The 17,151-nt window shown below is 35.7% G+C and overlaps 2 protein-coding genes across 4 annotated transcripts; one reads left to right on the top strand and one right to left on the bottom strand.

Moving 5' to 3' along the window:
• Window positions 1–140: 140 nt before the first annotated feature.
• On the bottom strand, window positions 141–7,018 carry LOC112558408 (ketimine reductase mu-crystallin-like). Of its 2 annotated transcripts, none has more exons than XM_025228898.1 (8): window positions 6,790–7,018; window positions 6,025–6,169; window positions 5,140–5,202; window positions 3,911–4,012; window positions 3,252–3,435; window positions 1,954–2,075; window positions 1,262–1,346; window positions 141–1,016 (listed from the first exon to the last, which is right to left on the bottom strand). In XM_025228898.1, exons 1-8 carry the CDS (start codon window positions 6,954–6,956, stop codon window positions 952–954), a joined length of 933 nt encoding a protein of 310 aa, XP_025084683.1. In that variant the 5' UTR covers window positions 6,957–7,018; the 3' UTR covers window positions 141–951. The 2 variants fall into 2 exon arrangements, with proteins under 2 accessions (XP_025084683.1, XP_025084684.1); XM_025228899.1 differs by having other exon boundaries at window positions 6,025–6,177; window positions 6,719–6,932.
• LOC112558434 lies at window positions 6,719–16,682 on the top strand. 2 transcript variants are annotated; one of them, XM_025228900.1, is made up of 8 exons: window positions 6,719–6,816; window positions 7,799–7,975; window positions 8,212–8,311; window positions 8,564–8,712; window positions 8,940–9,036; window positions 9,274–9,432; window positions 14,110–14,180; window positions 15,961–16,682. In XM_025228900.1, exons 1-8 carry the CDS (start codon window positions 6,800–6,802, stop codon window positions 16,010–16,012), a joined length of 822 nt encoding a protein of 273 aa, XP_025084685.1. In that variant the 5' UTR covers window positions 6,719–6,799; the 3' UTR covers window positions 16,013–16,682. The 2 variants fall into 2 exon arrangements, with proteins under 2 accessions (XP_025084685.1, XP_025084686.1); XM_025228901.1 differs by lacking the exon at window positions 6,719–6,816 and adding an exon at window positions 7,078–7,219.
• Window positions 16,683–17,151: the final 469 nt, after the last annotated feature.

The raw sequence follows: 17,151 nt of genomic DNA on the forward strand, positions 1-17,151 counted from the left end.
ATGTATGTGTATGTGTGTTTGTATGCATGTATGCCTGTGTGTGGTTAGTTGCTGGATATTGGTAGTCCTAAGACTTCACGCTGTAAACAAGGCATGGGTAGACAGGTGACACTACAATCACTTAAAGTCTACATTCATCCTTTTAGCGAAAAAAGATTTTAATCTTTGAAATATTCCGTATACAACTTCAATAACAAAAACTGGAATTAAAAAAAAGGTACTTTCACACTTATGTTATTCCATTAAAATGTTTATAAATCTCATTTACCAGCATTTCACAATTTTCCCAAAACACTGCTAAATGTCATTGATCATTTACATCGTAATTCATGTCAAAACCATAGATTACCTTCCACATCATACCATGCAATCATTTATCTTACTTTTATTTGTAATATTGATCTACATATCTTTGAAAGAAGTATTTCTAGCCTGTTCTACTGTCAGCAATGTGACTTTCAATTATATGAAATCATCATCCTGATTATTGATGTTCACACAACTAATTGGTGACATGTTCAGATCCTATTTGTAGAATGTATTGCATATCTCAATTTCAAATAAACACTTTCCCGTGACAAGTTCACAAATAAAAAGCACCGTTTGATAATGATCTACACAAGATCTCTGGCTAAAAGGAAAATGGTGATCTCTGGCAAAACAGAAACAATTCTTGTCATGTCCTAAATATTTCATTCAAAACTTATGTCATCACAGACCTCATTTTGTTTTCAAAAATCATTTCTGCAAAATCTTGGGAGAAATCCTTTGACAGTCTAAAAAGGTTCAGCATTTTAATGCAAAATTATGAAAACAAACAAAAATTTCTTAACTAATTCTGCAGCTGAATATTGATAAAAGGCAGCTGTCCATGTGCTTTTGAAAAAGAAAATCTGCTTACTTAAAACACTCAAACATGTAGTTGTAATCGTTTTAAAAGCTCATCTTCCTTTAGGTTCTTCCGTCTAGTTTCTTCATTACAAGATTTGCTGTCACTGTATCTTCAATTGCCATGCCTGCACAAAAAAAGCATTTTAAATATTACTTTTCCCACTGCTGCTTTTCTCATCACCTACCTTCAAACCACTGAAGAGTAGTGAACAGTTTAAGCAGCATCTTTTGCAGCTGGAATGACATTGTGCATTCAAATATACAAGTGAAAATTTACCTACCCAATCCAGTAAGACCCTGGGGTAAAAACACCATGATTGCTCTACTACCATTTTAAAAAAGGACAAAACACAAAGACCTGATAACCTACCAAGAGATTTGAAGATTGTAGTCTCAGTTGTTCTTGCCGCTGCTTTTCCAGCAATAACTTCACCTATTTCTGCAAAGATTGTGGCCTGAAAAATGGAATTGCCATGTCCGAAAATGAATTTATCTCTGGTTGTGAACTTCTCACTGCTTTCACAGTTTCATATGCTTTCAGTTAATGCTCATGAAGCATACGTACAAAACCAATTCTTAGATCTAAACTGAACAACATTCTAATTCCTATTTTTTCCTTAATAATGCATCAATGCAGGTACACCTCTACATATGTTGCCTATAATTTGTAATCTCAAGAGGACTGAGTCCTCCCCTCCCCTTTTTATTTGTGTCAATGATTTGGGTAAGCATCACAGTTTTGCACAAAACTCTGTAAACATACAGCAAGCTAATATACAGGAAATGAAGAACATGCAGGTACGAGAACATGCACACACACACACATATATATACAAGAAATAATTATAAGAAATGTTGCAACCATATTACAAGTTCTGTGTGAATGCCAATGACAACAACACCAAGAATTATCCCAAGCAAATGCTTTAACAAAAAAAAAACAACTAAACTACTCTTTCCAACTGGAAGCAGTGAAACCATTGCAATCCAGTAAAAGATGTTCAAACTACTACTCTGACTAGAACTAAAATGAGGATACTGTTCAATGTTTACGATACCTACTCCACTTTTGATGATGTCCCCACTCTCTTTAACAGCTGCTTCTTTTGTATCCACATAGACAACAGCCTGGTGCATCAGTTCTGGTGCAATTTCATTCCAATCAGGTCTGCATGACCCTACCGCTACAACACAAATAAAAGTTGTTTGCTGTAATAATATGATCATATGATCAACAATACAGTTCAAGGCTAATAAATAAAGGACAATAAATAAAACCACAAAAGTTCTTTATGTGCAATGTATGCTGCTAAAAAGCACACACTCTTATTCCACAAAGGGGAAAAAAAGTTGGGTAATATTTTTTCATAAGTCTACTTGAGCAAATGACAAAAGAGGTAAAACACCTCAGACAAAACTACAACACGATCCAGTGCCGCTGGATATTCTACACACACCTTCATGAATTAGGGAGGAGGGTGTGAATTGATGTTTTATACCAAGCAAGCAACTAAATAAGGCTATATCACAGCAAGACTTCCAGCCCTGTAAACAGATGCCACATGCAGAGAAAGAATAGTGTGCCCGAGATAAGAGATGAACCCAAGACAGCCAACCAAGACAGCCAACACTTTATTGGTAACTGAAGCTAACCATTGTGCCACCAGACTACCCATGAATTAGGGAAGAATATAATATAGACTGCATAGATTAGCAAACTAAAGACATAATATTAATCATGACAATGTTGCGGGGAAGGGCACACTGTAAAAAGTCATGTTTTGTAATCCCTCTGGCTACATAATATGCTGTGTTTTATGAATAAGACTTTTTGCAAGCAGGCAGCATAGTGATTACACATTATTATCATATGAATTGAGATTTTAATAACATTAAATGTTGTACCCTACAGCGAATCAAAAGGTTTAAAACAATCAATTTCTTAAAAGCCTTGAGGCCATAAAGCAATGAACTACAAGTGGTTTGATATGTCTAAAGAATGGCATGTGAAAGAAGGTGGAGCCCAGCTCTCCTTAGTCACCTTAGTACTTTCCCTCCTACCTAAGGTACCCATCAATTGCTGGGTGGACAGATGGAGTCTGGCAATTTGCCCAAATAAGCTTTGAACCCATGATATCCTACTCTAAAGTTAAATAAATCAGTCAAATGGCTGCAAAACATTGCAGATAGTTCTAATATTCCTGATTTCATATGTATTTTAAGTTCATTCAAAATCTGTTTCAGGTAAGACTAAGAAATATGTGAATTTTGCTTATAATTTGAGGGGTTTCAAGCAAATAATCTCCTTTTTGGTTTGTGAAGGTATTTCTTATGGCAGCTGAGAGGTGTGCACCTTATACCATTAATGTGAGCACCCTGCTTGACCCAGCTGGCTTGCAATACAGGAACACTAGAATTTGTCACTGTGACAATAACATCTGCATCCTGTATGGCTTCTTTGGCCTCTGGCACTGCTTCCACTTCTGGTCCCAGTTCTGCTGCTAACAACTTTGCCTTGTCCATATGGTGGTTCCATATTTTCACCTGACAATAAATATTATAGTTGTTCTTAACTGATTAAAATCACAGGGAAATATGCATTATTGAGAATAGTATCAACAGCTATCTGTACAAGCATTAAAAATATATGGATAGACAATTGCCTCTTTTATGTTTTAAGAATAAGGGCAAAAATATCTGGTGAACTCCTTTTCCCTCATTCTACATCAGCTTTGTGACACTCTAGTCATTATGTGGTATCTCACAGCAGGTGATAGTCATTCAATGTGAATTTAAAGAACAACTTTTCCAAAAAACATCTAGAGAATTAGACAAGTTCAGTCTGGGCTGCCATTAGACAGCATCTGGAGTTTTTATCTAACATCAAACTGCAAAATACTGAAGATTCATTTACTTATCTATTTTGATGAGTTTTAAAATAGCCATGTCCACTTCATTTTTTTGAGAAAGAATAGAATAAAGGGTTATGATTTCTTTCTCTCTTTTTTCAATTTGTTACCTGCTGAAATTTGTACAGGTAAGAAAGAGCATGGTAGTGTGACCGTGCTTGCACTCCAGCACCTAGAATAGCAAGTTGTCTTGGAATTCCATTTGTGAGGTGCTGAAAAATGCCACAAAATTCTATATGGGAGAAAAAAATTTTTTTTTCAATTCAGATAACTATTAACAGCTTTAAAATCACACAGAATAGGATAACAGACACCATAACAGACAAACATGCACGACTCCTAGCAATAGCTAAGTGCTCATCTACTTTGAAGAAAAGCCCTACAACAATTTGCTCTCAAGTTCTGTAGTAGAAATAAGGTCAGATGGCAAATACTCCACTGCAAAAATCCTCAATTCAAAACTCATTTATATTTACTCATGTTCCATGTCAGTTTTTGCTGTTTCAGTTCTTTCTCTACTAATCTTTGCCATGCTTAAAACTCATTCATACTCAAATAACTACTACTACAAATAAATATTATATAATTTCATAAATAAAGCAATTGTGATGTGCAGGCATTGTTTGATTATCTGTTGTTTTCAGCTGGCAAATCCACACTAATAGGAATACTCCTAATATCCATAGGCTATGCTCTGGAATGTTTGTTTTACAAGCTTTTTTTTCATTTTAAGATGTCAATAGCTCCAAACAAAATAATGCTATGTAGCAGAAATTTTGAAAATCAACTACAAAAGGCAAATTTTATGAATGTTTCATTTGAGATGGTACCAATGAGAGCGGGAGGGCAGAAATTTTTCTTTCCTCTTCACTATGTCGCTACCTTTCCCCTCTCCCTTCCCTTCACCCAACCCCCTGTAAGCTAGCTGATCTTTTCTGTAGTCAGGAAACAGGATGGGCCTTCAAGGCACATGAATGAATTATTTATCTTGCCTTGACTTGAAAAACTGCATTCCCTCCTCCTCCCATCCTATCCACATCCCCTTTCACTGCCATTGAACTCTGGTACAATAAGGCCACGCATGTCAACTACTCAATTATGCTTCACTAAAATGAATAGGCAGATTGATCGTTGACAATAAAATCACATTTGCTTGACCAGCTACCCAGGCGACAGCTGGCTAGCGTGTAATAGAAAAATGTTTATTTTACTCCAGATTACTCTACTTTTTCCTATTTCTTTTGAATGCACTGCTTTATTTTTTGTTCAGTGGTGAATGTTAAATGAGAATGAGAATTATTATGGTGAATGCCAGCTACTCATTGCTAAGTAAACCAACCTTTGTGGCTGCAGCTGATGCAGCAGCTGTTCTCTGTGCAGTAATGACATCTCCATCCATGATCTGTAACAGGTCACAAGCCTACACATTTCATTTCTTTAGATAATATTGCAGGTTATCTCACTAAAAGACAGTTTTATAGAAAAGGATGAGAGAGAAGTGCTGCAGGAAGTAACATATGTTCATTCGACTATGGCATATTTGACTGTCATCAGGTATGTGATTGGGAATTTGGCTAACCCCAAGGTTAGTATATGTAGTGGACTAGTTAAGGTGTAAAGAATTGATGTAGCTGTAAGTTATTAGATAAGTGGCTGCATGCAATACATCCAGTCTATAGCTTACTAACTCAAGTAAAGAATGTGAATGTATGTGTGCAGAGTGCTGATATATCACAGGATAGTTGTATACTGCTACAAGTGCTGTAGCAGACATTTTGTTGGGGAAGGAGTCAATGCATTAGCCTGCTCAGAGGTAAAGTATTTGAATACATTTGTGCAGTTTGCTGGTACATCAGTCTTATGATAACAGCTTTAACAGACGCTTTGCAGGGGAAAAATCAAATGATAATTTAGCCTGTTTATAGGAGTAAAGGTGTAATTGTTCATTTTAGTGATTTGGTAGAGAGCAGCTTAATATCTCTTCATTTTAACTTGTTCAAATATATATAAATAAAATCATGAAGTTGTTTTTTCTGATGAAAAAAAGAGTAAAATGATCTTAAAGTTATGCAGATCTGCAAGTCACACTAATATGCAGATTCAAGGTGCAGAAAAGTATGCTTGATGCATTGATTGGACTTGCCACTGTGCAAGTCAAAAAATAGTTACAAAATTTGATATGATATTCTGAAATTTAATTTAGAAAACTGGAAAATATGCTCACAGCTTTAGGTATGCCAGTACAGCAGTCAAAAACCACAATGAGGGCTGCATGTGTAGAGATGTTTGTATTCTTTGGAAAGAACGTTAGTAGTTTGGTGCTTAGAGCATTATCCTTTTCACTATATGCTGGCATGATACCCAGAAACCTGCAATACATTGGGTAATCTTTTGAAGCTATTACTCTTCTACAAATTTTTGAACAACAATTATTATCCCCCACGTCAAGTGTTCAGAATCTTTTTTCTGACAAGTTATGAGAGGGTGTGTGGCTTATATTAATAACTGATGATCTGAAGTGAAAGTTAGAAAAAAAATCACTCATCTTTGGAATACAAAGTCAATAGTAAACAAATCAGTAAATATAATATGACATCTTTATTTTAAAAGATTATTTCTCGTTCAGTACTATATGCTTTTCTTCCAGGTTAGAATGGTTGTTCTGCCTTGACCCTTGCCTTGCCAAACTTTATTTTCAAAATCCCCATTTATTTAATATTTTAAATTAAAACTAAATTTCTTTCACAACAGTCTATATTTGTGCTGCATGTAGACTGTAGGCCAACCTTTCAGATGATCGGATATATAACACTAAATGGGGAAAAAAAATCAAAGAAAGAAAATAAACAAAAACCATTTTCAATCCATTTGTCTCAGATCAAACGTCTGACTGCATTTTTTAAATAACAGACTTTAATATACGCCTAGATTAATATGCAGCAGGCTATCGTCTGCTTTGACGTAATCATGATGGAGACGGTGTCCATACCCGTTCGCCGATGGTAAATGTAACACGGTGCGTATTGGTTGTATGATGCCAGATTCTGGTCTGCCAGAAAAGTCGGCAAGTGCTTTTTCAATAATTGGAATGAGTTCGTCATAATGAAGAATATCTGCAACTTGCTTTGCTGAAATAATCTTAATATGTTCAACCATCGTCGTGTTAGTCACTGGACAATTCTCCTCGTCACAGTCCGTGTTACTCACCTGAGTCGTGAATATATGCGGGGTAACAGGATAAAATAAATGAAGAGAATAAAATATATAATACTTTTCATTTATGAACACTTTATCGCATACGGTAAATAATGAACGGTTCAAAATGTGATCGTTTAATTCAAGGCGAAACTTTTTTGGCGCGTATTTCAAAGATCGACCATGACTGGCTTGTCGAAAAGCAACAGTTAATTTAACCAGAGGTAGTTTCATTTATTGATTCAGTGATAGCCATCTACTATAGTTAGTATAAACACAATAAGCTTTGTCTTCAGCGTGAACTAGTTTAACTTCTTAAAGAAAGTGGAAAACTTTTTTTGCAGTGGTGAATTATATGCATCGTACACGCTCACATCAATGCAATAAATGGCTCTGTACTCAGATAAATGTGTTTATGTACAAAGACTCGGAGATGTAAAGGGGACATGACAGCGATTTTATTTTTAAAATGAAAGGATTTTTTTTAGATAATAATCGCTATATACACAAGCGAAAGTGAGTCACTGCTGAGAAATGAAGCCTCAAAAACAATTACACATTTATACTGCCATGCAGCGGACACTGATTGTAATGCTTTGATCTTGTGCTGAGCAGATACCTAGTATTAGACGTCAATAATTTTCATTTAAATGTCCTTTTTTAAATTTTTTTGTTTATATCGCTTTGTGGAAGTTTCTTAATTTATCTATACAGTTGCAGTTAGAATGCCTGACCTTTCACCCAACCACCCCACCTATCAGTCATGTAAAAGGTGTATATTGTTAACAAATATGTCTTGACAGATTAAATATGGCAGATCAGCAAAAAGTGAAGAAATACTACATAAGGGGAAGAACACTGTCCTTTGAAGAAGATGGTGCCCATGAGTTCAAAGGGCATCGTAATTTATGTGTGGAGGAGATCCCATATTTCTCAAGGGGAACAGATAAAGTCCACAGCAGCAGAAAGGCCATTTCCAGGTTTTGAAGGTTTTTTCTTTATGTAAGGATGCACATTTAAACAGCATAGTGATCGTACCAAAAAGCTAGTAGTTATTAATGATTGGTAAATGGTAATATGTAAAACATCTTGCTTGCATTCCTTTCCTCATGCCTAAGCCTCCATCTGTCGCTTGTTGACATATATAATGTAGCACATTTGCTTTTTTTTTTAGAGTGATCAACAAACATCAGTGTTTATTAATATTTTTTTTCAGGAATCTTAATGCATTCTTAAATTCTGGAAAAGGAGGCACAGTGTATTTAGGTGTAAGTGATGACGGATCAGTTCATGGCTTGAAAATGTCTCATTTTCAGGTAATAATTTTATTTTATTTATTTCAAAGCAAAGTTATTTTCAATTAAGTGGATATGGTTCATTACAAATCTTAAAACTTGATAAAATTTCATGGAAGCTTGTATGAACAACAGCTTTCTTCGTGTATCTTGTAAAGCACATAGAGCTCACCTTTGTGTGGGGAAATGCCCTATATAAATCCTGTTATTATTATTAAAAATTGGAACACAACCTAACCACTTTGTTTTCGTATTTTCTCCCATTTTGTGCAGAAGGAACATTTTTTGGAAAGTCTGGATGATCTGATGATGAGATATGAGCCAACTGTAGCCCCTCATCGCTACAATGTGAAGTTCATACCTGTCATTGAGCAGAACACCACAGAAGCAGACATTTTGAAGCTTTGCACCTATGATTCCAGGTACAAACATGGCAATACAGTTTAAAACCAAAAATAATCACAGCAGCTAAAAATTGCTCAGTAATAATCACTGTAAGCTATAAAGTAGCATAAAGAAATAAGAAGTATAAAGAAAACAGAACAAATTCATACATACACAAAATGTGTTGACTGTTCTGAGGGCAGTAGGAAGCAATTTCATTTTGACAGAAAGCGTATTTTTTTTAAAAATCACCTTATAATTTCAGTTTTGCTGCTGCCAGTCTAGAGAGAAATCGTAAGCATGTTTTACGAAATCCATGCTACTGCTGGTGTGATAAGGAAGCTGTGGCTGCGTACAACTGTGTAAGTGCCATGCAACTATGTTAAGTGCCACTTTTAAGGAGAGCTTAAGTTTTTTAAACTGTTTTCAAATTGATTATGCAGTTGATGAAACATTTTGCAGAGTTTTTATGAGCAATATCTGATCAGTAGGACAGAATCGTCAATATTAAAAATGGAAGAATTTTGAGTAATAAATATGTTTATTTTGTCATCTTACAAAACTTTTTTTAATCAAATGCATTCTGTCACACTTTGTAGGGTCTAGTAACACCAGACTATGTTGTGGAAGTAGTCATTCAACCCTGGAAACGAGATGACCCTCGAAATGTGGGCCTAGGATTGATAATAAATATTCATCCATTACACAAAGATGAGGAGGGCAAGATTTATTTTAGGAGACAAGCCAGTGTTGTTCAGGTCAGCTTTAATTTTTTTTTTTTTTTAAATTATCATGTTGTATACAAAAAGTGTAATAAAATATACCTTCATTTGTGTGTTTTTAATGGATTTAGCCTGAACACCATTTATTTTAGGAAAAGCTACTAAAAAGGCATAGGTAAGAAACATATTGGCTGGTTGAAAGATTTCTTAACATATTTATGCTCCTCAGACTGTGAAGTACCACATTAGTTCAAACAAAAAACTGCAAACTTTCTTCCCATCTTAATTTACGGCAGTTGTTATGAAGGATTTGAACACACCATCAAAATAACTCCAGAGGAAAGTATTTGCAAAGTGCTGTTTGAAACTGCAACAGAATAGTAATAAAATCCTGTGGAAGAGAATAGAACAAGACTTGTGAGAGTCCATAGCATTCACATTTTCCTCTTAACTCATTTCACCATGAAACAGGGTTCCCAGGTCCTTGCAAGGTCCTTTTAAGTCCTTTTATATTGAATTTTCGCCAAAAGGCCTTTTAAGTCCTTTGCATGCGGTCCTTTCAAATTCTCACACAGGTCCTTACATTTTCTCTGTGACCCTTTTAAGTCCTTTTATCGATAAATATTACCACAATTTATTTCCGGAGTCGACTTTGGAGCAAAATACCAACGATTTTTCGCCGCATTGCTATTTTAATCACATGACTACCCAGTCTCGCTCGCGGCGGGAACGTCCGTTTCGCCTTTCGCGAGTTCACTCTCGTCGTGTCGACCAATTTCTTTGTCTGCTTAACAATTTGAAAGATGCCGGGGAAGTGCTCTTTCAGGAGAAGTGGCTAAAGGAAGACAAGTTATAAAAGACTCGAGCAATAAACATTTGGCACGATGTGCTGCTGCAAAATATCTCTGAATCTTTCATCAATGGGCGAAAGTTTCTGAAACAGCACATGTTACCGAAAGACACCAAAGGCAAATAAAAGTATTCTGAAAGATGCGCGCTTTTGTGTAACTGATTACTTTCGTCATCGAGAACATCCACAGCCCGCTCAAAATCAGACGCACCAACCAGCTCTGTAAGTGTGTCCAGTAAGTTGACAATCCCTTGCTGAAAAGCAGAGTTTCCTGTTGTCAGACAGTTACTCACTTTCTCATGGTCAAGCTACAGTGGAAAGAGGATTTTCATTCAACAAAGAAACAGTAGCTGACAATCTTAGCCAGACTGCACTAAAAGCACGCAGAGTATTCTTGATCATATTCACAGTGTGGGAGGGGTGGAAATGTTGAGATCTCCAAACCACTGATAATATCCGCTTCTAGTGCCTATGGCAGGTATGAACTTACCTCTCTGAGCAGAAGCAGCAGAAGAAACAGAAGAAAAGCAGGTCCACAGAAAGAGATCTGGTAATACAAAAAGGCTAAAGACACCAGTAAGAACGACACATGCTGGAACTGGCTGACAGACATAGTTCCAGGCTGAAGAGCAAAAAAGTTTTTCACTATTGAAAAATCTAACAACATGCGTTTGTAGCAAAGACAAGAAGAAGGAGATAACAAGATTCAGTCAGACATTGATAGATTACAGAAGAATTAAAAGTGTTGAATTGTGACATTCAGAATTAATGTTTATTTCAGTTTAAATAAGCCTGTACAATTCTGTACATGTATGCTATGGAACATGTTAAAAACCAGAACTATTAGAGAAATTAGGTTATGTAAAGAAATTGTATTGTTAGTATTGGTAAAGCTGTAGGTGACAAAGAATTGAATTTCATCAATGAAACTTTTGCTTATAGTAGATGGATTGCTTTGTCATTTTGTAATCTTAATCTTATATGTATTAGTATATCATGCTGTTTATGTAAAAGCATGTTTGCATGTTACATGTATGTATAATAAGAATGCTTAATAATATCTCAAGGTTAACAAAAATAAATGGCTGTAATGCTTGACAGTTTCGACTCATTCCATCTTTGGTTTAGCATTACTGATTAGGATCACACTCTTTCATTCCTCATCTGATCCTCCAAGCCTTGGCATTCCTTGTAGTCACAAGAAAATGTTTGGTCTACACATCTGTACAACACTAGTTGTCCTTCCGTATTCTCAAAAAACACTCTTTTTCAAAAGTCTTAGAAACTTACTCTTTCTTGAACTTTGATCTTCTAGTACTACTGTGCATAGCTCTATTTCTCTCTCTCTTCGTTAGAGTGTGTGCGAGAGAGAGACATGAACTGACTTGTATTACACAAAGAATGGCTTCAGGTTTTGTAATTATTATTACTTAGATTTCTAGAAAACTTTGAACATTAACGTGTATGTTATCAGCGCGCTAAGGAGACTTTTTAAGTTATCTAATCTAAATATGGCAGACAGGCATCAAAATTAACTCTTTGATTATTTATTACTAGAAACATGTATTGGAACATAGAGAAGACCACAGATTCATAAATAAATAATACATCTTTCCGACCACACAAGAGAAAAACTTAAGCATTGATGACTGTCACTTAGTCCTTACGAATGCATGAAAGGTCCTTTTAAGGTCCTTTTTTGGCACCATCCCTGATCCCTGGGAACCCTGTGAAAGAAATAAAAGGCCAGAATCAAGGGCTGGTCCAAACTTATTCCAAAGGAACAGTCTTAATGAAAATTTTAAAAGCTTTCGATTCTAAGCCTCATTGGCATGTAATTGCCTCTCACAGAGTTAAAAAGAAAGGCTATTCTTGTTGTTCCTGTGACACCAAACCGTAGAGGTGCCAGATCAATTCATAAAATATTTATGCCTATCCAGTCTTCTTTCTTTTTGCCTGAAGCCATCTTTATCTCAGGTGTACACCTTTAGTGAAGCACAGAGTATTCTCTGTGTGTGCAAGGATAAAAGAACGACTGATGAGTAAGCAATTTCTTGTTTCACATTTGGCATTAAAGTATATTACAATGATACAAATAAAATGAACAATAAAAAGGCTCACACAAAAAAGAACTAGGAACAAACTAACACACACACACAGACATATTAGAGAGAAACCGAGAAACCATTCCTTCCCTCCCCTCATTCTCCTGTATTTTTTACACATGATACACAAATGAAAGTATTGCCTAAAATATAAAGTAACATGCCAGAACTTTGCTTGCTACAAAATGATTGTATCTCTTAAGTTCAAGCCCATTTTCAAGATGCTGGCACAGCATAAAACACAAACAAACAAACCCATTTTCAAGTATTTTTGCTTTTCTTTTTCTGCCTCCAAAATTTCTGTCCATGGGTGCATTTAACAACATGTTCTAATAATAATAATATGTGTACTAGTATAACACAACCTCACAACAAAGATAGGTTGTACTCTCTACACTGACCAGTAATGATAAAGGAGCAGACAATGAATGGTGACATACGTATAGGCACACTGAACAATATAAAGATGAAGTACAAGAATAGAATGTAATGCAAGGGATAAAAGAATATAGTGACTGAGATGGAGTAATTACATAATGGCTCACATGACAGACAATATTGCAAAACAAGTTTAGGATAATAAGCCATTTTGTTCCTTAGTGAACAGATATGTATTTTAGAGAATGTTTGAATGTCACCTTCAAATGAGAGTCCTATTGCTTAGCAGCACAGAGAGAGAACATCCTTTGTTCATATGTGACTGTCTTTGAGAGGGATGGATAGAATTCAGGAGTCTGATGAGGAGTGAAGGTTTTGAACAGGAGTGTGGACAGAAAAGATTTCATTAGAGAAGGGAGGAGCCATCAAAGAATTCGTTTCTAAGGCTTCCTAGCCATACCACTTCTGTTTTTTCATTTATTGAAAATCCTAATGTTTCCCTAAATTTATCTAACAGTTTCATTATCCTTTCAAAACAGCATTGGTCACCTTAGAAGCACTGGATTGTTATCTGCACACAAGTAAGCACCCTGATTTAACCTGGAAAGTTCCCCATAAAATTGTCAACTTAAATTGATGATGTTTGGTTAACACAAATTTCAGCCATGGGTGAATCACTCGAAGACCAGTTTTCATTATGTAGCTAAAGGATAACCAAAGAAGAATTTTTCCAGGACATGAATAAAAAAATTAAACAACTATTCTGTTTTCAAATATTCATTTGTTTTTGTAAAGAAAACAATGACACAAAGCCACACCTGTGGGAATGGCTCATTAGCATGAGCTAGAGTTTTAAACTGGCTGAGATCTTCAGTAATGTTAAACTTCGTCTACTTAAACTTGTTTTTCCTCATCCTCTCCAAAGAAAAAAGTCCTGTCCCCTAAACCGTGTTCTCTTCGATAAATAGCTTTCCTAAGGAATCATTGTAGACAAGCCCTACACGGGCGCAATAAGCACACAGTGTGAGTTATTGTTTTCGTGATCTAATAAAGTGAAATCCAAGAAAGGAAAACAAGCCTGACAGGTTCTGATCAAATGCATTATGGTTCATCAGTCAGTCTGCACAGTAATACTGGTGCCAGATACATAAGTGCTGAAATATAGTGCACCTTATCCTGTTTGATCGATGTGACTGGTTGCATGTCCATGATTATGTTTGTTCGTAATGTGCATTTGATTAGCATTCTGCTAATGTGTATTTGATCAACAGTTGAGTTTCCTTTGGTGACAGTATGTAAGTTTTTATTTCACATTGATGACTTGTGATTTCATATGTGCATGGTGTGTGCCTGTATGGTCTGAACTGGTTTATGTTTCAGTACTCCTTGAACTCGTTGGTGCAGATAACTAAACAAGAAGTAAAAGAGTTGTGCGAGGGAGAAATAGCAAGGTACAATGACTGATTTCTGATGGCAGTTTCTGACTCTGTCATAACATTTGTTTGATCTTAGGGGTTGTGCAATTGGCTTAAATTCAATTTTAGTTTTTAAAAAGGACTTTCTTTGACTAAAAAAGCTTGAATCAAAACTATGGCTGGTGCCAGGAGAAGACAACAACATGCAAGCGGGGAATAATCATAAAACAATGTAAGAATATTTCTGTCTAAATAGCTATCCTTTTCTCATATAAGGAAACATTACCAGTGAATGCTGGAAAATATGGACATTATGTTGGAAGAGTTTTCATAAGATGTAATAATAAAGGGAATTGATTGTGCATTGCCCTACTTAACAAAAGGTTCAATGTTCGTTGCGAAAAAGGTTAATACATAAAGGACGACAAAATTCACATAATGTAGATAGACAGACCAAAACATGTAAACAAATGGACAAAGACACATAAACAGCCAGATAGAAAAACCTGCACATAAAGCAAGTTGAAACACCTTAACATACCAAAAAAAAAGTTTGGCTGACAGTGCGAAGTGAAAGAGTGAATTTGAGGTAGTGCATGAAACTGGCAGAAAACATGAGGCTGTCAGCTTCACTATCATGTAGAATGTGCACTTGAGTTAAGGCTTCTTGTCATTCACAAAAGCATTGTGGGTAATTATAGCACAGACACCACCTACCCCCTTCTCCTATAAATAGTGACATTATACTTTAGCGAGGATACAGTGAGGACAAACAAATTCACAAAAACTAAAAAGGAAAAGGTTGGCTCTTGCAAGATATGCAGTTATGATCACTGCTAAGGGGTATTTCACTGAATAGTAAAGGGAGGAGAATACCCACAGAAATGTTGGGTTCAAAAGTGTAGAAAGAGTTGGGCCTGACCTGGATCACAGCAGATATACACCCTACTTTATGCACATCTAGGCACAAAGAGGGTTGTGCATGTGGAATAGTGAAATTAGACATGCAGAAAAGTGGAAGTGGAAAACACTGTATGCCAGTGTGGGGCCAAAATAAGAACAGAATTTGCGTACGATAGCTTCTGTTTATTTTAATTCTCTTTTGTTGGAAGCAACATTTGCTCGAAAACTACAAGTTTTTTCTTTTTAAAAATCAATATCAGTAGGATGACTTTACTGAATAAAAGCTCCTGGACACTGCTAATGTGTGTAGTCTCTGTACCTTCCTAATAATAGTTCCCTTTAGGAATTATCAAAAAGTCACAGAAACCAGACAGATGTTCTTGCCTTATGCTAGTACAAAACAATAAGGGGCTTGTGAATTTTATGGAGGCTAATATTCAGCAAAGCTATTAGAAATTTACTACATCTGCACTATCAAATGACCTAGAAATCTCTAGAATGGCTTTTTGTAGGGCTCCAGCTGGGCTCACAATAAGTACGGTTCTTCATCCCCAACATTATTTTTATCTCAAGGCAGCATGAGTAATGAAATGTTGATGTTGAATTTCAGATAGGTAAATATGAACATGTTTTAACTGATTTGCTCAAAGTGGCTTTGGGTGGCAAAGATTGTGATACTGGAAATTTGTGTAGAGGAAGTTATGAATTGTTTGTGCGAATGCTTAGGTATATATACTCGCATTCATATTAATGCATATGCTGCTTGAAAATGATGGAATAAATGTGGGGATGGATTTTGTGAATGTTCATTTACATTTCCCCTCCACCCTGTAATCTGAAGCCAACTCTAGTACTTATTCCTTCCAGTCTTTAAATTCATTTATCTTTGCTGATTTGTGTATTTTCTTTACAGGCTCAAAGGAGAAATAGCGCTGCTGAAACAGAGACGAAGATTGCTATCATAGGTGTGCCTGTACTAAGCCTGTCCTATGCTTTTTTACTTCTACTGTTCAAAGTTACTGTTCTACTGTTCTACACTGTTCAAAGTTTCATGTAAACCTGGCACTGTTCACCAGCAAAGAGTAAATATTGATCACATCCACATGTATAAATCAAACACAGCTCTCAAATTGCCATCAGCTGCCATGTCTTTGAAAATCTATTGTAATCATTACTGAGAACTCAGATTCAATTGTATTGTTTTGGCAGTGTAGGGGTAAGAAGTATAGACTATATATTTGGACACTTGATATGTACCTCTTGTTTCACATACTTTGTTTTCATTTAAATAATATTTATAAATATAGATATGAAAATGATATCTACAAGTAAACAGCTGTGGCTAACAATCATCAGACTTGGGCGCAACATCTTTACATAAAAATAGATGTAATAATTTATTTTAATCCATGCAAAGAAAGTGTTTCAATCAACCCTCAAATACGACAAATTTGAGAGAATTCTTGTTGTTTCTAGGTGGGCAGATGCTTTTACAATCATTAGAGTTAATTTTAAAACAGTTTTATTCAGTTTTGTTTGTAGATAAGATAAAAATTTGCCAACAATTTTAGTGCACTTAATAAATACCAGTCTTTATAAAATGCCAAGATAATAAACAATTACTAAAGTCAATAACTTTTATGTGTGTTGTTAAGATTACCATGAAAGGCTGACTTTAGAACTTTGTCATGGCAATGTGAAAAAAAGTGTTTCCTTGATTTCCTGCTCTACAGTGAGGATGATGATGCGGTAATTTTTTTTTTTAATGAGAACTTCACAAAGACATAGAATTTCCTTTTATGTTTGTTATGACATTTTCCATTGCCCAAAGAAAAAATAGATATGACATACTTATAGATTTATGTATGGTAACGTACTCTTTGGTTAACTAGGGTGGTGGGGAAAGAACGGGTGAGATATAGTGGAGTTCTGACAGCTAAGACTTCAGTGCCGAACATCACCATGCACGACTACGTGCAGCCAGCCGTGAAGGCAAGCATAAATGATTACAGACGTGCGTGTCACCACAAGTTGTCATGGTTATTTCACGCCCTGGCGGTCTTCTTCCATTTTTCTCTGTGCCTGCCAAGTTCTGCTGACCTGT

The sequence above is a fragment of the Pomacea canaliculata genome, linkage group LG1 (assembly GCF_003073045.1).
Source record: "Pomacea canaliculata isolate SZHN2017 linkage group LG1, ASM307304v1, whole genome shotgun sequence".
Lineage (NCBI taxonomy): Eukaryota > Metazoa > Mollusca > Gastropoda > Architaenioglossa > Ampullariidae > Pomacea > Pomacea canaliculata.